The sequence below is a fragment of the Saccopteryx leptura genome, chromosome 11, assembly GCF_036850995.1.
Source record: "Saccopteryx leptura isolate mSacLep1 chromosome 11, mSacLep1_pri_phased_curated, whole genome shotgun sequence".
Taxonomy (NCBI): domain Eukaryota; kingdom Metazoa; phylum Chordata; class Mammalia; order Chiroptera; family Emballonuridae; genus Saccopteryx; species Saccopteryx leptura.
Window position 1 is genome coordinate 30978246 of NC_089513.1, and position 13943 is coordinate 30992188.

The 13943-nt window shown below is 51.1% G+C and overlaps 1 protein-coding gene across 36 annotated transcripts in view; it reads left to right on the forward strand.

Moving 5' to 3' along the window:
- The window catches only part of CELF4 (CUGBP Elav-like family member 4), a 307270-nt gene extending 293327 nt beyond the window's left edge, over positions 1–13943 (forward strand). For 18 of the 36 annotated variants that reach the window (XM_066353593.1, XM_066353599.1, XM_066353597.1 and 15 more), the window contains 2 exons: positions 3406–3577; positions 11966–13943. In XM_066353593.1, coding sequence (XP_066209690.1) covers positions 3406–3533 — 128 coding nt within the window. In that variant the 3' untranslated portion in view covers positions 3534–3577; positions 11966–13943. Of the gene's footprint in view, positions 1–2892; positions 2972–3405; positions 3578–9845; positions 10415–11965 lie in introns of those variants that run through there. The other 18 variants (XM_066353583.1, XM_066353582.1, XM_066353580.1 and 15 more) reach the window with 3 other exon arrangements.

Sequence of the window (13943 nt, forward strand, 5' to 3'; positions counted from 1 at the left end):
CCAGAGAGGAAGACTGGGTTGCATCCCTTTACTGTGTGACCAGCATTTCTTTTGATGAATTACAATTATGTATGTCAAAACAACAAAATGGAGATCTTTGCATTTGCTCTTTAAAAATAAGCCTCAGATGTTATATAAATCAAAGAAAACTGCTAAGAGCCCACGAAGCGCTGGGCACCTGGGATAGGCTTGATCTCTAGCCGTATCCTCAGTGCATCTGTACTGTCCCTGGCTGTCCCTGACGTCAGAGCAGCCTGGTTTTCAAAGGCGTTTCCTCAGTCCGCCCAAGCACTACCCTTGCCATTAGCCCATTTAAATCTTCCAGGACCAAGCTTTTTTTTTTTTTTTCCTCTGCTATTTTGGGAAAAAAAATATTCTGAATACCTCTATTCTGGCTCCTTCCTCACTTCCTGAACAAGCTTCTAGTACTTAAACATCCACTTACTTTGAGAAAGGGCAGTCTCCTGCCATGCTTGCCCAGCCAGCGCTTCCTCCTTAAGCCTCAGTTCTGGACTGCAGCTGAGCCCTCTGAATGTCTCCTAAGGCTTTCTGTGTGAGAACATACTCCAGCACTCACTCATGGGCAGGTCTCTCTGAGCCTCGGCGTCCTCATGTGGGAAGTGGGGGCTTTAGCAGCCAGCCCTTGGGGGTGATCTGAGGTTACACGAGATGGTGTGTGTGAGGGGCTTGGCCAGAGTGGACGCTCAAGAAATGCAAGATCTCTCTGTATTCCCCCAAAGAGGGGCTGTTTTGTTGTAAATGTGGTCCTATGTTAAAGTGAACCCTTCAAAGGCATACTTGCTTTTTATAAGCATAAACAGAATCTTCCAGAGGCTTTCATGAGTATATGTGCAGCACAAATTGTTTCTAGGTTGAAAGAAGGGCCGGATAGGGGCACCAGGGGGGGCTTCCTATGTGCAAGGCTTCCCATGGCCTGAGAGACAGGAACTTTCTCGGGGGTGGGAGGAATGGTGAAGGGGCTCTGGGAGAAGGAAGACAGTAACCATGGGAGATGGTGCCCAGAGCCCTGCCAGTGGGGAACAAGCTCCCCACCCAGACTGCTAGCCAGTTAACAAAGCTAGTTGAAGAGGAAAGGTTCCCTTAAGCCTGGAGTCCTTCCCAACCCGTGGGCTCTTGGAGACCCTAGATTCTTCCACAAAAGCCGGGCTTCCTTCCTCCGCCCCTTCTCCCCACTTGGTGGCTGTCCCTCCCTTGGCACCTGAGCACCTCCAGCCCCTTTATCATTCTTCTCTTTCCTCCCTAGCCAAAACAGCCACCAAGGGCAGGTGGCAAGGTAGATTCCGAGCTGGTGGTGCTGGTGGGCCAACAGAGGAAGGTGTCACCCACAGTTATCTTGTCCCCGCAGGGAGAGAGGCTTTAGTTCAACCACCCTCCTTAGTCTGTTGGAGAGCAATATAACAGACATGGAATTCACACATGTGAAAACTGCTTTGCTCTGCTGACAGCCTGACTAGCTATCAGATATATAGGTTAGTGGGGAGGCCAGAAAGGGAGGGGAAGAGAGGAGAATGTGGAAGGATTGTTCACACTAATCTTCAACTATGGATAATCTGAAATCTCTCCTGTCTTTTGGCATATAGACTTTTCCAGATGTTGGTTATGTTGCTTTGGGGCTGGCTCTGACCAGTTCCATCCGAGTCACATGCTTGTGCACTTGAGTCCACTCACAGGCACATAACACACCCCCTCCCCGTCTTTGATGGGGCTTTGCTGCAAGAGCAAATATGAGCAGATGGAGAAAGGACACAAGAGAAAAAGCCACATGGAGAAGTGTCTGGGGCAGTGTAAAAAGGGAGAAACAGCCATAATAGGGGAGAGGGAGGGAGGGAATGAATGCAGGCAGGCCAGAGGTACCAGGGACAATTCATCAAAAAGATAGCTTCTACTGCAGAGGGTCTGTTTATCTATCCCTTATATATCTGATGCTGTTTGGGGATAAGCATCCCAAATAAGGCAGGTTTTGCAGGATGGCCTGGGAACTTCACCAAGCTTAATTTCATATATTTTTCAGGGAGATTTTACAGGAAAAAATAAATAAAAGGCAGATTTTACAGGAGAAAAGGCCTTTAAGTCAAATAAATTCCAAGAAATATTAGGTTAAACAAAGAGATAAAAGTTTATTTATTGGAGAAATTGGAGTGGGAGGGGGATGCTTTTATTTGTTAATGTGCCTTGAACTGTCCCAAAGGGGCCTGGCTATAAACCCACCTGACCACAGAAGTCCCTTTCTCAAGGAGCAACTATGAAGGCCATTCTGGGAAATGCTGATGTAACTTGCCGTCTCTAAGGAGAGGCATTCAGAGTTTCAAAAAGGTGACCTCTGACTTAAGTTTGTTCACCTGATCCATCTCCACCTTGGAACTTGGTATTTCAGAAGGTGACTGGGAGCCATGGATGGTTCTATATCCTGTCCTGGTATTGGGGAGTGAAGGGGGGCAAAGAACTTCTGCAGGCCCTTAACTGATTCTTACTAATAGTGTTAATTTGTACTTTTATTGTTATGATACCATTATTATTGTGATGAGGGGCTCATAGGGAACATATCGGTTGGTGCATGCGTAGTGCGGGGCAAGAGCACCTGCTCCCAGGGCTTGGAATTTTACTAAATAAAAGGGAGGTATCAACAGCCCAGGGCTACGATGTGGTGGGTTAATGCGAGTCGGTCTAGATCGAATCCCAGAGTCCATCAGGAGCCTGGCTGGGGACAGCCTCGGCCAGGACCGGGAGGGGGGTAGAGGGGCCGCGAGGACTGTCAGCCTCTGCCCTCCGCGGCGGCCGGGCGGCACTCCCGCACGGGGCGGCCCTCAACGGCGGCGAAGGTTTCTCCGTGGAGCCTCCCTCCCTCCCCCTCGCACTCCTCTCTCTCCCCAGGCCGGCACCCTGTGCCCTCCCGCTGCCAGGCCCCCTCCTGTCAGGGAGGACAGTGTCCAATAAACTCCTCCACCCGCAGGTGTGTCCGCCCTCTCCCGCCGCAGGAGAGGGCTGAGGTGCAGGGGCCGGCCGGGGTGGGGGGCGGGCGCCTGTCCGAGCCCCGCTGCGCCGCGGGCTCCCCGCTCGGGGGAGAGGACTAAGCCCGGAGCCGCGGTGGAGCTGGGGAGACCGGCCGTGCCCCCGCTGGTCGGCGAGGCCGGGAGCCCAGGAAGCACCCACCCCGGGAGGGGCCGGGGCCGGCGGGCTGGAGGGGGGCGTGCGGCCGGCCGGGGGCGGGGCCGGGGGAGGAGCCTCGAGCCCCGCCCTGCCCGGAGGCGGGGCGGGAGCGCCGGGTGGGGGGGCCGCCGTCGGCCCGCCCCGCCCGCCCCAGGTCCCTGACCTTCTCCCCGCCGACCCCTCCCGGCCCGGGCGGCCCAGTGGAAACCCAGGCCCTCGTCCCTCGTGTCTTGCCAGGCTTCGTGAGCTTCGACAACCCGGCCAGCGCGCAGACCGCCATCCAGGCCATGAACGGCTTCCAGATCGGCATGAAGAGGCTCAAGGTGCAGCTGAAGCGGCCCAAAGACGCCAATCGCCCGTACTGAGCGCCGGCGGGAGCGTCCCCCGGGGGAGACCAGGACTCGCACAGGTAACCGGGGCCGACTGGGGCGCGGGGCCGGGGAGCTGGGGAGGGGACACCGGACGGACCCGCCGCCTCCCCGACCTCCGTGGGCTGGACCCGCGGGGCTTGTGCCGTGGACCCGCTGCACCCTTCTCGACCTGCCCCTCGCCTGGTGCCTAGGGGGCAGGCGCAGAGCTCTGGTCACCCCGGGAGAAATGGGCGCCATGGCCACCCCCCTGCCTCAGAGCCAAAAGGAGCCGGAGGGAGGAAACCGTTCTGAGAAGGTGGGGCGAGCCCAGGGCCTGCGCCTGCAGTCCACACTGGCAATCCTTTTGCCAGATGGGAAGCTCAGGACAAGGCGAGTTTGGGGGCGGCAGAATAGGCCCTGTGGGGAGCTGTAGCCCTCTGCTGGGGCCTTCCCCCAGAATCCTTGGCTCTCCCTCCCCCAGCTCTCTGCGGGTGGCCTTTAGACACTTGATCCCTTCCAATTCCCTATAGCTCAGTTCAGAGAAGAGGGACAGAACTTTTCAAAGGGAACTTGACCAAAAAACATAACTGGATAGGACAGAAGCCGAGGATGGTGACAGTGTAGCACCAAGGCCACTTACCGTGCCTGCTTTACAGAGGCTGTGGAGAGTGGGCAGTTGTCACCTTTTCTGCTCAGTCAGGGTCCTACCTTGCAGCAGGAAACACAGTCACCATTCCTCTTCCTGGCCACATGTTCCACTGGGTGAAGTGGCTTCCTGGGGATATGGGGAGGGGAAGTTGTGCCAGGACATCCTAAGTCCACCTTCAGCCTGGTTCCCCCCATTGTTGTGAGCTTCTGCAGGATCAGCTCATTCTCAGGCCACAGACAGGCTGCCCAACCCTCTGCCCCTCCACTCCTTTGTCAGTCCTGTGCACCAGGTGCAGTCAGGTACTCGGGCTCAGCAGGGGAGAGATACAATACAGTGACATGATCAAAGAGAAAATTTGACAGTGTGTTGAAATTGTTGGTTACAGGTAAATCGGTTCATCAGGGTAGGCCTTGTTGAGAAAGTGACATTGGAGCAAAGACTCAAGGGGGTGAGGCAGGGAGTCGAGTATGTCCAAAGGGAGTACATCCTCCCTTTGAAGGGACAGCCAGGCCAGGGTAAAGGCTCCTGAGTGAGGGCAGGGTACTTGGTTTGAGGAGCAACAGGAGGCCAAGGAGGCTGGAAGGGAGTAATTATAGGGCATGGTGAGAGAGGAGACCCCAGAGGTGAGGGAGGCTACCTCATGGAGGATCCACAGGCCATTTGTATGGACATTGGCCTGTCCTCTGAAATAGGGGACTGGCGGCAGGGGCCATCGGAGAGCTATAAGTAGAGGGTGACGTGATCAACTTACATTTTAGCAGCATCACTGGAGGCTGTGTTGATAGATGGCGGGGCCCAAAGCAGAGGTCTAGTGCATGGACCACTAAGGCCAGGTGATAGTTGATGTGGAGCGAGGGAGTTGAGTTCTAGATGTATTTGGAAGGCAGAGCCAAGGATGCTGCTTGTAACAAAGTAGAGGGGGGTGTGGAAGAAAGAGCAGTCAAGGATGACACCTGGATTTTGGCCCAAGTGACTGAACGAGTAGAGCTCTCATGCCTGAGAATGAAAAGGGGTTGGGAGAAAGACCAGGCATGGAGGACTAAAACCACTCGATGGAGGTTCAGAGTCTGATTGTGGGAAGGAGGTCTGCAGTTTCCCAGTCTCCCCTCAAATCCCATCACTGTCGGCAGCACACCCTGCAGCCAGCCAGGAGCAGCAGTCAGCACTCACCTTCTATTGCAGAGGTCGGCTGAAGCACTAGTGTCTGCAAGGCTGGAAAGCCAAACCCTCTCTCTTGCCTCCTGAGTTCCCACCCCTGCTCATCTCCGCATCTTGGCTTGTGTGAAGACAAACACTCACGTTCATTCAGAGTATGGGCACCTTTTTGTGCCAGGCACTAGGCTCAGGGCTGAGGACGCAGAGGTGAATGGGTCACCATGCTGCCCACAAGGAGCTTCTGACTCTGCACGCACAAGCATCAGGAGGCAGCCAGCAGTTGGGTTCCAATGCCCCAGGCTTCTCCACACAGCTGACTTCCACTCTCTGCTCTGTTTTCCTTCAAGGGAAGGTGGAAGGGAACCCTGGGGCCCTCAGTGTGGATAAGCTGCAATGTAGCTGAGAGGTGACTGCTTTAAGCCCAAACCTGGCCTCCAGCTCTGCCCTCACAGAAGAACTTGGAGCCTTTCTTTCCATAGGAGGGGTTGGACGGTTCAGTGAAAGCAGCCCTTCTCTGTAAAGATCTCTTTCCCTTAAATAAGCTTAGCTCTGCCATTGAGGCATGCCTGGTCAAAGTGCTTCCCCTCTTGGGCTTCCATTTTTTAAGTAATGAAAGCAAGGTCATTAGAGGACTTTCAAGGGAGCATGCTCCAGGGTAATGCTGTGGGATTATGGGGCCCCTGTTGCTCTCTAGAAGCATTGTTTCAGCCTCCTAGCCTCATGCAACTAAACCCAAGCAAGAGCAGGAGCTTTAGGTCAGAGAAAGGCCTAGATGAAGGGATAAGGGAAGCAGATTTGTTGTTTGGGTTATGAGGTAGGAAGTGGCCGTCAAGGTAGAACCAGCTGACAGTCATACTTGGGATGGGGGCTTGAGAGGAGTAGCTTAAACAGCAGAATGGGTTCTTCCACCAGAGAACACAAAGGCCAGACAAATGAAAACCACAGTCTTTCCCCCTGTTCTTATCACACATGAGGCATAGTCCTTGCCTATAGGGTATTAGTCCAATTTTACAGAGAGATGAAGTCCCTTTCCCATCAGCTACTGAGTGGTAGAGCCATGATTTGAAGCAGGGGCCTAGTTCCAGAGGCTGTGCTCTTAACCCCTTCAAGTAAGAAGAATGGTAAACCCCCGCTGCTGTCACCTCAACCCTCCCACCCCAGAGTGTCCTGAATATCAGGGGAGACATGTCAAGACAACCCGCCTTTCGGGGGTCAGCCATCTGACTACCTCCTCCCTATTAACTCTGTTATAGAGTTGACCTTTAATCTCCATGTAGATGGCATTTTAACAGGGTGCTTCCAGGCTTCCCACCCCGAGACAATATGAGGCTGTAACGGCACTAACGGCACTAAGGGCACTAAGACACGGGGCAGCTAGGGGATGGCAATGGGAGGTAACCGCTGTCAAGCGGCCAGGGAGGCAGGAAACCGCAGGCAAATACAGCTAAGAAGCGGCACAATTTAGCAGGCTAATAAAAGGGCGTTTACAAATGGTAAGTCCTAGGTGCTCTGAAGGGCAGGGCTAGCCTGCGCAGGGACTGAGGGACAAGCCATCACTAGGAGCAAAGAGGTGACAGGGACAAGGATCTCAGGGCCAGGGTTGGCCCCCGCAGTAGTGAAGGCAGAAGGTGCAGCAGGCCTGGTGGCCAAGGCTAAGCCAGGATCAGAATGTGACAGACGTGGGGAAGGAGAGGGACCTCAGCAGTACAGCTGTGGGGGTTATGGTCAGGATTTGCTTCCATAAAGTGAGGTTTCAGTGGGTGGAATTGGGTTGGGGTCTCCTGAGAGAGTACCTGTCCTTCCTGTCTGGGTTCCTGGCCTTCCGGCAGCCCCTGCCTCTCTGGCTGCTTGGGCTCATTATCTTGTGCTAAGATAGGAGTTTCTCCAAAAAATCTGTATCAGGAATCTAAGAGGACAGAAACAGAGACACGGGAAGAATGAGCAAAATCGTGGACATGGCCAAGGTTACAGCTACCAGCCTGAATACCCCAGTCCTTTGTCCCACCCCAAGCTCGCTAGCAGGCCCTGCGCCCCGAGCCTGGGCCTTCCCGTGTTAGAGCCCAGCAGTGTATAGGACTTGGCCTGTGAACTGGTCCAGCCTGACCATCTTTTCCTCAGCCAGGTCACAAGTCGGAGCCTCCCAGGTCTGATTCAAGCTCCCCTTTGCTGATCAGTGACCCTGCTGCCACCACTGGGCCTCTTCAGGAGGGTGGACAGGAAGGAGTCTCCCAGTAGGCAGAGCCACAGCTGTTCCCTAATGAAGAGAGGAGTCAGCTATTTACACAAAGAACCCTGGGGAGGCTCTTTAGGGGTTGAATGAGTGTGAGAGTGTGTTAGTGGGTCCCCAGACTGAGCATTAAGGAGGGGCTGTGTGGTATGCAGGCCTGAATGCCCACACCCAGGCCAGTGCCAGGCACAGAAGGGCAGGTGCAGGAAAGCTGGGGGCAGGGAGAGAGCACAGTGGAGTGGGGAGGAGTGGGGGCCCGCGAGGTGCTCAGGACGGGGTGCGGGGTGGGGCCCAGAGCTCCCTTAGTTGTACTCGCCATAGCTGACAGGGGAAGGCACTGCCCTTCTCTGTTCTCAGGCCTCTCCTCCCACCCAAAGGGACCTACCTGCCAATTGGATATTCTGGGTGGGTCTAAGGGCTGTGTTCCGGGAACGGTTGGTAATGCAGGGGTGGGTGGCCTGTCAGGACTTGGTGGGCATGCAATGGGCTCTGGTCTGTGTGAGGGAGCTCTGCCATCGGAAGGACAAGGGTCCAGCTTAGCAGGACAAGCTGGGCAGGGGTCTGGGAAAGAAGAAAGGCCACAAGTTCTTCTGTGAGGGCAGAGCTGGAGGCCAGGTTTGGGCTTAAAGCAGTCACCTCTCAGCTACATTGCAGCTCATCCACACTGAGGGCCCCAGGGTTCCCTTCCACCTTCCCTTGAAGGAAAGCAGAGCAGAGAGTGGAAGTCAGCTGTGTGGAGAAGCCTGGGGCATTGGAAACCCTGCAGATGAACCTGGTGCCTGGACGCTGCTGGGGAGCGGGCTGGGGAGTAAGGTCAGGGGTGACCATGACAAGGGATAGGACTGGGGCCCACCACCCCTAGCCACCGCCCCTACCCCACCCCAGGTCCCTGGTGAGGAGTGCAGGAGACAGTTCAGAGTGGAAGTGTTGGATGATGCTTGACAGAGAAGGGGACCCTTAGCCACCGAGGGCTCCGCCCATAAAGAAGGCAGGCCAGGGCCCGGGACCCAGACAGCTCTATACAGAGAGCTTGAGGTAACAGGGATGAAGAAGGAGGAGGTGGAAAGTGACAGCAGCAAAGACTGGAGACCTAGGGCCACGGCACTGCCCTCTCTCGTGGGCTGTCCTTGTTTGTGTTACCCGCCCTGCAGGGCGCCTGCCGTCCTCCATACGGCCTTTCCACGGGTCACAGCTGCAGAGCCTTCTAAAGGCTCCATGTGCCCGGAATCAGCCTCACTTCGGCCACACGGGCCACCTGGGGAGCAAAGCAGAGGGTGTGAGATGACCATGACATGCAGTGCCAAGGCAAGTTCCGAGATTTCTAGGAACGTTGATGCAATTTCCTCTAAGTCTGAAAACTAAACATGTTCATTTTCTGAAGGTTCTGAGGAAAGAGGGTTGAGGCAGAGCGGAAGGGAAGAGGATCCTAACATCACACAGTGGGTTCTCCTGTAGTGGAGACACCCTTCTCTGGGGACGGTGGCCAAGGTGGGACCCGAAGGGCGGGCAGGCCGGGGTGCTGCCCGTGCGGACAGGGCTGTGGCAGCCGTGTCTCATGGATGGACTCCATGGGGACAGCGGTCACCTTAGCCAGCCTCTGACCCACCGGGCAGGTCAGGGTTGCCCTGACAGGCTCCCCCTGCTGGTCCACAGGCTGAAGCCACAGAAGGCTGGGGAGGTGAGGAGAGCGCGGCACCTGGGGGAGAGAGAAAGAATCAAGGGTGATAAAGAGCAGAGGGACTGCTCCCCGATCCGCTTGCCGGCCAAGGTGGTTTGAGGGGCTGTTTTATTTTTTTCTGGCCCCCTCGCCAAACCGCCCGTGCCCCCTCCCTTCCCAACGCATGATGGATGCCCTTAGTGGCCCTGTGTGAGGTTCTGCTACTGTTCACAGTGTATCATGTGTCTGCATCAACACTGTGTGTGTACGTGCGTGTTGACGTGCCCCTGTCGTGTGTCTGCCGGCTTCCTCCATCCTTTGAGTTCTTTTCAGTTCTCTTATGATTTGACTGCTGTTCTCTCATCAGAGCTTTTAGATTGATGCTGTGGTCTGGTGCTGTATAAATATTTTTCCTTTTAATTTTGTTTTAACTTCTTCCTTGGCCCTCTTCACCCTCCACCCAACTCTCCCTGCCCTCCCACACTCCCCCACCCCGCCCGCCTGCCCGCCTCTTCCTCTCCCCCCCCGCCCACACTCTTGTCCTCTCTTTCTCTTTCTCTCTCTCTCTACATATATAAATATATATATATAAATCTTTTCTTCTTTTGTCATTCAATCAAATTCCAACAACCCAACCAGGGCCAGTCAAATCCACCACAGTCTCGCGCTGAGCTAGGAATAAAGTTCACGTAATCACATGAGAGTGGAGAAAACAGTCCCCCATCCGTAAGTTCAAATCAACTCAAAGTTCACAGTGTGACATGATGGCGTCATGTAACAAGGCTAAGAATCGGTTGCATGACAATTGCCGTCAAGTTTCGTGGAGGTGCTGTGTTGGAGCGTTTTTCTTGGATGTTGTATCAGTTGATGATTGGCCAGTCATGATCACACGTGCATTCTCTTGACTTTTGTGCTGCCACGATCTTTTTTGCTGTGCTCATTTTCGTTTCGTTCTTGGTGCTTGCAGTGGTTTTACTTTCTGTTGTTTGGTTTTTCTTGTTCAGCGTTTTTTATGCTTCTCTAGATGTCACATAGAGAAAAAAACAAAACAAAAGCACAAAAACAAATTAGTAAAAACTAAAGATGAATTCCTGAATTATTCAACATGGGATCATTTAACTGTGCAAACCATTATAATTTTTTTTTCTTAAAAATAAGGAAAACATCTTAAAACTATGCGTGGTTGATTTTACTTGCACTTGAAAATATTGTGATTTTATTTTTTTCTAGAAATTTTGGGGGCCTTTTTCAATTGACACTTTCCTGGGTCTGGTCTTTTTCCAGTTAGGCCATTTTTTAATCTCAACTTAAAAGGAAAAAACAAAAATCAAAAAATGAAATCTCTACAGTAACAGAATGATTAAAAAAAAAAAAAATTCTAAACCAAAAACTAGAGTACAAAGCCAGAGGCCTCTGAGAGAGAGCCTGGTAACTATTGCAAGGTTTGTATTGTAACCACTTCTGCTAAATTAACTGTGGGCGGGGAGGCGGGGAGGTGGGTACGGGAGGTGTTTTTTAGTCTCTGTGCTGCTGAAGCCAGCACGCTGGAGGGTTTTTTGGTGGGTTTGGAAAAAAACAGTCCTGACAAAAGCAAAATGCACCTTTTTGTTTACAACTGAAAAAGGGTCCTTGACAAGTGTTTTTTAATTTTATTATTATTTTCTTTGGTGTTGTAATTGTTTAGACTGCTGTGTACGGTTTGCTGTTTGTTGAATCAACAGTGTGAAAAACCTGCCAGCATGGATTGATATACGCATGACGTTGTCCCCCTCAACTGGGGGCTTTGCAGTTCTAACTTTGATGTAACCAGTCACCCCCATGTATAAGTGGAAGCTGCTTGCTAGAGTGGAGATGAGTCTCATTTGTTAATTCACAGTGATTAAGCATTCTCCTTCTGATTCTAGTCAGATCATGATTTTTTTTTCTTAAAAGCAAAACAAAACACCAAAAAGCCACCATTCAAAACAAAATCGAGAACTTTCTGAGTTAAGTTTGACGATTAAATCCGTTCTAACTTCTTTTAGGTTCTCCCATCCACCCCCTTGATGTTCTGAATTTCCTCCAAATTCCCTGGCATGTATGAGAAAAATATTATGTGTGTGTGTGTATGTGTGTGTCTATGCATATACATACACACATATCCATGTATATCCACATATGTGCAGGTGAATATATTCTACGCATATATCCAGATATACATATATATACATAGCCTCGCAAATAGTTACTGACGTTGGGGAAGAAGCAGTTGGCTGGAAACCGGGAAAGGATTCAGCAAAATTCACGTCATGGGTCTTTCTCTCTTTTCTTCAACTGGGGGTGGGGGGGGGGGAGTGGGCTGGGCTGCTAGATTTTTTGCTGTCTTGTTTGCTAGGCTTCTGTATACATATTGTATCTGGGCTAGATCCCTCACAGATTAGTTTAATTATGAATTCATATCCTACAGTCCCAAATTCTTCTGTTAGATTAAGCCATCCCCCAATCCAGAACTCTAAAGGAGCCCAAATCGAGAACCTCTCTCCCAACAACTAGAACTCAGCTACAACCATCGCCCAGAGTTCTTACTCTGAAGAGAAGAGTCGATTTCTTCTTTATGTATCATGATCATGACTAATTCTCATGCTGGTCTCTTCCCTCCCTCCCTCCTGCCATCCCCCCAGAGCTCCCACCCTGACCCCCCAGGCAGGTTCCTTTTGGTGTTTGGATGCATTTTGTGTTTCCTCTGTTGGCTTAATCAGCCCTGATTTTCTTCATTTTAGGGCAGGATGCTGAACGGGCTACATTAAAAAACAAACCTCTCTCTCTCTCTATTTATAAATGAGAACTGTTGGATGACACCTTTGACATATCAGCCAATATCAATCAAGCTGAGGACTCCAGACACTCTGTGTGACTGTAACATTTCTTCAAGGAAAGTATAGCGTCTATGGAGTTCAGAGGGCACGTGTTTGGGGGAAAATCTAGACGACACAAAGAAGAAGATGATGAAGAAAAATGAGGGGAAAACACACACACACACACAAAGGCAACCTTTAAAACAAAATAACTTGAGACCAGATGGGGAGGCTGAAGGGCTGGGAGCTGGAAAGAGACGCTGCTTGCCGATCCCGGGGCTTTTCCAGCCCGTGGGCGCCTGAGGCAGGCTGGGCAAGCGGTGTGCTGTGCTGGGACCAGGTCCCCGGGGCGGCTGGGAGGTCGCCGCTGAGCATCTCTATCTGTCATTCCTTTAGCTATTTAGGGACCAAAGGACCAAACTTTTTATTGCAGATGTGTAGCTCTATGTCAAATAGAGGGGGAATGGAGGAGAACCTCCTTCCTGCCTCCTGGCTGTTCTTGAAACAGCTTAGAGCGATTCTATGAAAAATGTAATAAAAATAAAAAAAAACACACAAAAAAAAAACAAAAAAAGGGAAAAATAATGCTTAAATGCTTTTAAAACAGCAAGATAATAGTTCTTTGATACTTTGAGAGGCGCTTTGATTACCCTCATTCCAGTCTAAGACACTTTCCTATGGTTTTCTGTATTATATGTCTGGATGGAGCTGTTAAGATGAACAAATTGGTGGATATTTGGGGAAAGCAACAAAAATATTAAAACTCATTAACCGTGAAGTATGAGAAAACAAGGAGGGGATAAAAGGGACCTTACACAGCAAGAGAATCATTGTGAAAAGTCTGTAAATGCTTCTAACTCTTCCCCCTCTTAAAAACATAATAGTTGTACAGAATTTTAAAAAGATGAAGTTTAAAATACCTATATAATAGAAGAAAAATTAGAGGAAAGCAAAAAATAAAAAAATAAAAAAGGAAAAAAAAAAACTTATAGAAGTTAGCATTACTGCTAAAATCCCAGATGTTGTAGGACTGTACTTTTGTAGAGTTTAGACTGAGCATCAATCCCTTCTCCCCGCGAGTGCTGTCGGATGACGACGCTGTTGACCCCGAGGGCCAGGCCGGACTGGCCCAGACCTGCGGGCTCCCGGCGGCCCGCCGCCTCCGCCGGTGGAGGCCGCGCCATCGGCCGGAAGGCCATCGCAGGAAGGCCGCCGCAGCTGCCCTCGCCTCGCTTCGCTCCCGGAGCTGCGCGCTCGCCCGCTCTTCGCAAGCCCTGGACACCTTCCGCTTCACTCGCCTTCCATGCTTGCTCCAGAGACTTTCCGGGCACGGGAGACCTGGGAACTTTCATCTTCAAACAACTAAACAACACACACACACACACAAGAACCTTAAACAAGAGAGAGAAAAATAAACAATCTTTGAAGAATTTCTGAAACTGTTTACAAGGAATTTTGAAAAACAGGGATGTTTAAATGATGCTGGCTCTGTTTTTCTGTAAATAAATTTGCATATTTTGTAGGACTTTTAATTGTAACGATAGAGAAAAAAAACAAGGAAAACTATTTAATGAAAGCACGATATTTATCTTTGGTAAATGACTTTAGAGCAGTTAAAAAGACATTGCTTAAAAAAACTCAGAATCAGAAAAAACACTGATTTATTTAAGAACACATATATTTTAAAGTATAACATATTTATTATAATTTATTTGCACCGTTGGGAAGACTTGCTTTGGCGTTCCGCCTTGACACCCTCCTTTCATTGACACCCAGTTCACCCGGGGCCCAGGGCTCGGGGACCTGCCATTTTCCCTTTTTTGTTTTAAGACAATTATCTGGCTCCTCTCAGGCCTCCTGCCTTTCTTTTCTTTCTATTTTGTTGGTTCATTATTATTTAAAC